General features: G+C 23.6%; 1 protein-coding gene across 1 annotated transcript; it reads left to right on the top strand.

Moving 5' to 3' along the window:
• Positions 1-1151: 1151 nt before the first annotated feature.
• On the top strand, positions 1152-3858 carry LOC130798209 (uncharacterized). The gene is made up of 2 exons (XM_057661099.1): positions 1152-1802; positions 3302-3858. Coding segments are annotated over exons 1-2 (621 nt in total). The 5' UTR covers positions 1152-1182; the 3' UTR covers positions 3303-3858.
• The last annotated feature ends 3523 nt before the right edge of the window (positions 3859-7381 follow it).

Consider the following 7381-nt stretch of genomic DNA (forward strand, 5'->3'; position numbering starts at 1 on the left):
TGAATGCGTTTCAATTTGAGGGAGAAAGAGTTAAAGAATTTTTGGAATCGTTTCCAGAAGGAAAATTAAAGAAGAGAATCAATTCTGGGTTAGGAATTCGAGTCGGGAATGTTTATACTCAGAGTAAAAGCAGGCTTACTGGATTAGAGATGAAGATGATAAATTCAATTTCATATGGTAAAAAAGTGTTGATTCTGAGTCTGCAAAAGCTATTGCAATTAAATCCAGAGTATGTTGGTAAGCAGGTTCATACTTATTATCGTTGGATTGGTGAATGTTTGGAATTACGAATCTTGATTTTACCAGTTCATGATCTTGTTTGTAATTCTCAGTCTGATTTTACGGATCTGAATCTTCATGGACTTCAAATTAGGGATTAATGGAGTTTCATTCTGATTTTTAGTTTGATTATAATGGGATTAATGGGGTTTCATTATGATTTTTAGTTTGATTTTAATCAAGATAATAAAGTAGTGCAATTGTGCATAGTGATAGGTACTGATCTAATGTGGGTGTATATTACTCTACTACACATGGAGTTTGCAATCTTTCTAATGGAATAATAAGATGAACAGTTCTTATAACCATCTCAAATTTTGTTTTGAATTTCCAATTTTGAATTTTGATATTCAATTGTTCTTGTAAGTATATTGAACTTGCTATAAATTTTGTTTTGAGGGAAATATTTGAGAAATTTTGTGTTGGTGATTTAATTATTAAGGAACTTGTATGTATGTCAAATTGTTCAAATAAAATACAATGAGTCGATATTTATTCAACTTAATAATAGAATCCGACTTTGATCCAGTTTCAAAATGAGTTTTAAATCATGGAAAAATCAATATTGACACAAGACAATTGATTTTGAATCGACCGGATACACCTAATTTAAAATTAATCCGATAACCTAAATAACACCTCTAGAATAATTCAACCCCAAAATTTTTTAAATTTGATTAATCCTTTCCTATATACATGGAAGCTCAATCAAAATAAAATAGATTGCTAACAACCTCTCACCTTAAACTTAATTATAGTTTCCTTGCCAAGTAAGAACAAGCCAATTTTAGGAGAAAATAATACCGTTTACCAAATTTTTTAATGAATTTCTATTAGCATTATTTTAGAAATTAATTCATTTCTCTTAAAAAAACACAAAGTAGAAAACAAAGCCCTCCGTCAATGGAGGTTGGGAATGTTGCACCCTTAAGATATGGTGTCTCAACCTCCCAACGAAAATATACACAGCTCCTTTGCGTAATCCTTATTATTATTCTTTTGCTTGCCCTACTTATTATAGCTATCACCATCTTAATTGCGTTTAAATACGCAGACACGCCTCAATTTCATGTAAAAACCATTGAAATTTCAGCATTTACCGTAAAAAGTATAAATCCATCGGTACTATCAACTAATATTGATGTGTTTTTTAATACATATAACAAAAACATGTTATTAGGGTTAGATCTTTGGAATGTGGTTATGGAAACTACATGGAATGAGAATGAGATTGGGGCACGTTTACGAAGAACACAAAAAATGCATCATTTTACACAAGGTTATAAAACTATATCTTTTTTAAGGATGAATGCTAAAGCCGAATTTCAAATCACAAATACTACTAATGGTAATATTAAAAAGGAAGATATGAAGCTTGATTTGATTTTAAGAGGGGAACTTACTTATTATTCGGGTATTTTGTGGTCTCTACGACGTCGTTTTATGGTTCTCTGTAACGGTGTTTCTATCCTTTCCTCGAATGCCACTTGTAAAACAAAATTGTTTTATAGTAACAATATATGGTAAGGTTTGTTTCTCTTATTTTTCATGCTTTGATTTTCTTTTTCAAAAAGAAAAAGAAATAAATAAATGGTATATTATGATGACGAATGATCAACCTCTTATTTTGTTTTGAAAATGATTCGACATTTTGATTAATAATCAAATATTGATATTTTTTTACCATTATCATTTATAAAATCTACTTTTTAGGAATATATATATATATATATATATATATATATATATATATATATATATATATATATATATATATATATGATGAAATAATAAGAATTTTAAATTGAGAAGGATGAGAAGGATTTTTGTTTGATTTTGTTTTGTTATTATATACAAAAAAGGATACTGTCACATGAACATTTTAAAAAATATTTCATAGTTACTTTTCTGTGTAACATAGCTACTTTTACAATTATGTGTTTTTGGCTCAATCGTAACCATAAATTTTTTTTTATTTTAGTGAAATCAAGAATGTAGAGTCTTTCTTACTCTTCTCTTTTTCAACCCCTTTTCATTGGATCCTTCTCTCTCTCACACACACACACACACACACACATATATATATATATATATATATATATATATATATATATATATATATATATGGAGATATATTGGTGATAAAACTTTTATTAAAATATTAATTGTAAAACAATTTAAGATACTAATTATGGAAATTTAAAAAATTTAACCCTAAAGTTAAATTACAATAGTAAATAAAACGAATAAAGTTTACTTTATATAATTTTGTTTGGTCCAATAAACATCAACAATTTGTTAGTAGTTGTTATACAAAGAAGTTTATTGAAGTAAAAGAGAATAAATGATTTAAGTAACTCGTTTATTTTGATTTACAAAATTAATATGGAATTTAACTTAGTAAATATTTAAAGCATAAAAAAAACGAAATGAAGGCATTCAAATGAAACTAATGAAATAACCATTTATTTATTTTTGGGAATAGTAAATAAACATTTAGGGGTGTTTGGCACAAGGGAATGAGACTTGTAAGACTTTTAAGATGAGACTGTTATGATATAAAAGTCTCATTTCTTGTTTGGCATGTTAGGGACTTGGAAGAAATAGATGAAAATGAAAGTCTCATCAATTACCACCCTCCCGCTAAGACTTAATTTTTAGGGACTTTCTCTTTTTTATACTCATTTCTTATTCACATTCCCTTAAAACAAACAAGAACCTAAACTTTTTTTGGAACAAAGTCTCATTCCCTTCCTCAAATTTCATGTGCCAAACAACCCCTTAATTCATTTATTTCTTAAAATTAAGGAATTGGAGAGAAATACTAGCTTTTTCTTCATATAACTATATTGATATATATCGTAACTTTATCATGTTATAAATTGCTACTTTTTCAGATGGATTTATAAAATTTAATTTTGGCACAATTTTATATTGACTTACAATGAACGATTTGAGCCCTCATAACTAATGCTTTGGGAGTCTCCGTACTTTGTCACCCTAATGCTTTTTTCTTCCACAGAAAAAATTTGCTCAAGACTCAGAGACGAAGACAGAATTTTAAGTGAAAGGGACCAACATTTTCGATAGAAGCTGATTGGCACTTTCTACGTAATAGCTAGGTAGTATCAGCGCTTGGGCAAACAAGAACATGGCAAGGGTGAGCAATCGCGAGCAAGAGAATGACGGTTAAGAGTTCTGTTTTCGAGATAAACTAACGATTGATCGGACGAGAAGCCGCAAACGATCTAACTACAAGACTACATCTGCTTCGGTGATCTAAAATTATGTTATAATAGGCAACATATTTCTCGGCCGCGCAAATGAGGAATCAAAGGAGTATAATCCTATAGATATATGTTATGACTTTTTGTGTTCAAGTGCTTGGACGAGTATGTGCTCGAACAAGCCGTGAGCCCAAATTTAGGTGTTAAATACTTGCACATATTAGAGAAAAAGATCTAATTAATCTTCAAATGTTTTTCATGTAATTAGGGCATTAAGAGCAAATAGTAAGCCCATTAATTTAAAGGATAAAGCACAAAACTTACCCATGCTAATTTTGGTTGGTATATAAAAAATACACTAGATAGATTCTCGTGCCAAGCACGATTTATGAATTATTTAAATAATAAATTACTAATTTTATATAAGTAATTATGTTATTATATACTAATTTTATGAATTATTATTTAAATTGATTTGTTTTAAAAACTGTAAAAGTATTACTCTTAGATTGAGGTATATTACTAATATATATAAAACATAATCATAAAATCATGCACTAAACAATATAGATTATAAGTAATTAAAAAAAATAATAGAAATTTTCAACACATAAAAAAAATAATATAAATATTTAATGTCTTTTGTAAAACCTTAAAATAAGTTTTCAGCCTAATAAACATTCTCCCTCTAGTCCTTAAATAAGTTCCCATTTGTCATTTTGACTGTTCCAATTATTATTCCCATAAAGAATCTTTTTGTTTATGTCACAAATTTTGAACAAAAATAAACTTATTCATTCTGATTTAATATTTTAATAATACTTATGGTCCCCATATATCTTCCATTAGATTCATTTTAACAAATTTATGTTCTTTATGGTCCCTATATATTTTCTATTAACTTTATAAAAATATTTTTTATTAGTTCATCATCATCATTATAATCATCATCATCATCCAACCCAGTGTATCTCGCTCATAGAAAACTATGGACAGAGTCTGGGGAGGAAAGGACGGCGACAACTCATACCCATGGAGGAGAGCGCAGCCAAAGGAGTCCCCCGGCTCGAGAAAGTTACAAAAACGTAGCTACATGTGAGAAAAGACCTATAAAAGAAAAAAAAGTAGACCAACCTACAGAAAAAAGGGGATAAGAAAACTAATAAAGGAAACGGGATGACAGGAACCTTCGAGGACATCAGTAATCTAAAACATGGTCCCTATTTTTTTCTCTATTAACTTTTATTTAATTTTTTTAATGTTTATGGTCTTTACTTTTTCTCCATTGAATTTATTATTTAATAAAATAATATGTCTATAATTTAAAAGATTCTATTTTTCTTAATTCCCGTAAACATTCATTGAGGAAACTTCATTAAGGAAGGGAGAGAGTATTATTTTACTATAAATCTACTTATCACCTAATTTATTTATTTAAGTGTTATAACTTTGTGAAACATAGGTGATATAATTATCATTTGAAAAATATTTCACCCACATCTTTTTCTTATTATTTAATTAAATAATTAATATATAATCTATTTAATTTGTGTAATTTTTTTAATATAGCCACGTAAGTAGTGTATATGATTATTTATAAAAATCGATTTCAAAATTATTTTCTTTTCTTAATTAATTACAAAAATATTTTAACGAAAATAAATTTTTAGATAAATAATTAATATGTTATCCGATAATTATCCATTGAAATTAAAAGATACTATATATCTTAATTGATTGTATATGGCAAAAATTAGTAAATAAGATATAGTTTTAAAATCTTTTATCACTAATCTATTAAACAATTCTCATTAGAAGATATTACATGATATATAAAAAACAATATTTGCCTAATAAGAACATAAAAAGAGCGGGAAATTTGTTATTGTGAAGTCGACATATGTCCTAATCGTTTCTTCACTAGTATATTTGTAACAGACCTTTTTTTCTTAATCTTAAATATGTTGACAAATTCAATAATCGTTTCGTTTTATTATTTCTATTGTCGTTCTAAATTTTATTCCAATCGTTCTTAAGTTCTTGATTTTTTTTATATAAATTATTTCTCTTAGAATAAAATATTAGGTTTAAATTATAAGTTTATTTATTTATTTATTTATTTATATATTTGGTAATTTCATTTTTTTCCCTTCTCTTGGTTTAAAAAATATATTGTTTTTTTCAAATATTAAGTATTGCTAAATTACCTATAGTAACTTAATTTTTTTATTCCTATATTATTTTATGAAAATAATAATAATAATAATAATAATAATAATAATAATAATAATAATAATAATAATAATAATAATAATAATAATAATAAAATAGAAATATATATATATATATATATATATATATATATATATATATATATACATATATATATATATATACATATATATATATATATATATATATATATATACATATATATATATATATATACATATATATATATATATATATATATATATATATATATATATATATATATATATACATATATATATATATATACATATATATATATATACATATATATATATATATATATATATATATATATATATATATATATATATATATATATATATATATATACATATATATATATATATATATATATATATATATATATATATATATATATGTATATATATATATATATATATGTGTATATATATATATATATATGTATATATATATATATATATATATATATGTGTATATATATATATATGTATATATATATATATATATATATATGTATATATATATATATATGTATATATATATATATATATATATATATATATATATATATATATATATATATATATATATATATATATATATATATATATATATATATATATATATATATATATATATATATATATATATATATATATATATATATATATATATATATATATATATATATATATATATATATATATATATATATATATATATATATATATATATATATATATATATATATATATATATATATATATATATATATATATATATATATATATGAGATATAATTTGTGTATTAATTTCGTGAATGATAGTTGAGTATAAATATTATTATTAATTTTAGCTAAAAATGCAAAAAATAAGGAAATTCACAAAATGGGTTAAAAATATATAATTCTGAAAAAATAACTTATTTTATTGTTACTACACATTTATTTTTCATTTAAATAATTTTTGTGATATTTAAAGCTTAAAGAAATAAATTAATAATCTAAACTGTTATGATAGGCGAAAAGAAAGAAAAGTGAAAAAATAATTAAAATTATTTTATTTTGGTGGATAAAAATATACACCAGCTCATTTAATAATATTTTAATTTTTAAAATATTTTGTTTGGATTTTAATCTTAAGGAAATTAATTATTCATGTACTAGTAAGCTATTAAGAAATTAGCTAAATAAAATAAAACTTTATTTTCTAAAAATTTGGATAAATGGACTAGGATCTATAATAAACCCAATATGTCCCTTATATTAAGATATTTTTAGTATTTATTTATGATGGAACTATTTATTTTATCATTTATAATAAATAGACGTTTAAGAAATTGATTATTAAAAATTTATAAAGCTAACGAAAATTAATTTATAAATAAATACTAAAGACCCATTTATGTTTTTTTTAGTCTAATAATAAATGATTTTTTATATTTAAATTGTTATAAATTTATTTCTATTATATGTTATTGTAATGTTGCATTTATATGAAAACAGTAACATGATAATAAAAAGGCTTGATAGTAAGGAAATTTCGAACCATGCTTCCGGCATGTAAAAAACGTGGGACGTGTTTTTCGGCACGTAAAATACGGCGAACACAGTAAGGTT

Source organism: Amaranthus tricolor, chromosome 13, assembly GCF_026212465.1.
Source record: "Amaranthus tricolor cultivar Red isolate AtriRed21 chromosome 13, ASM2621246v1, whole genome shotgun sequence".
NCBI classification, from domain to species: domain Eukaryota; kingdom Viridiplantae; phylum Streptophyta; class Magnoliopsida; order Caryophyllales; family Amaranthaceae; genus Amaranthus; species Amaranthus tricolor.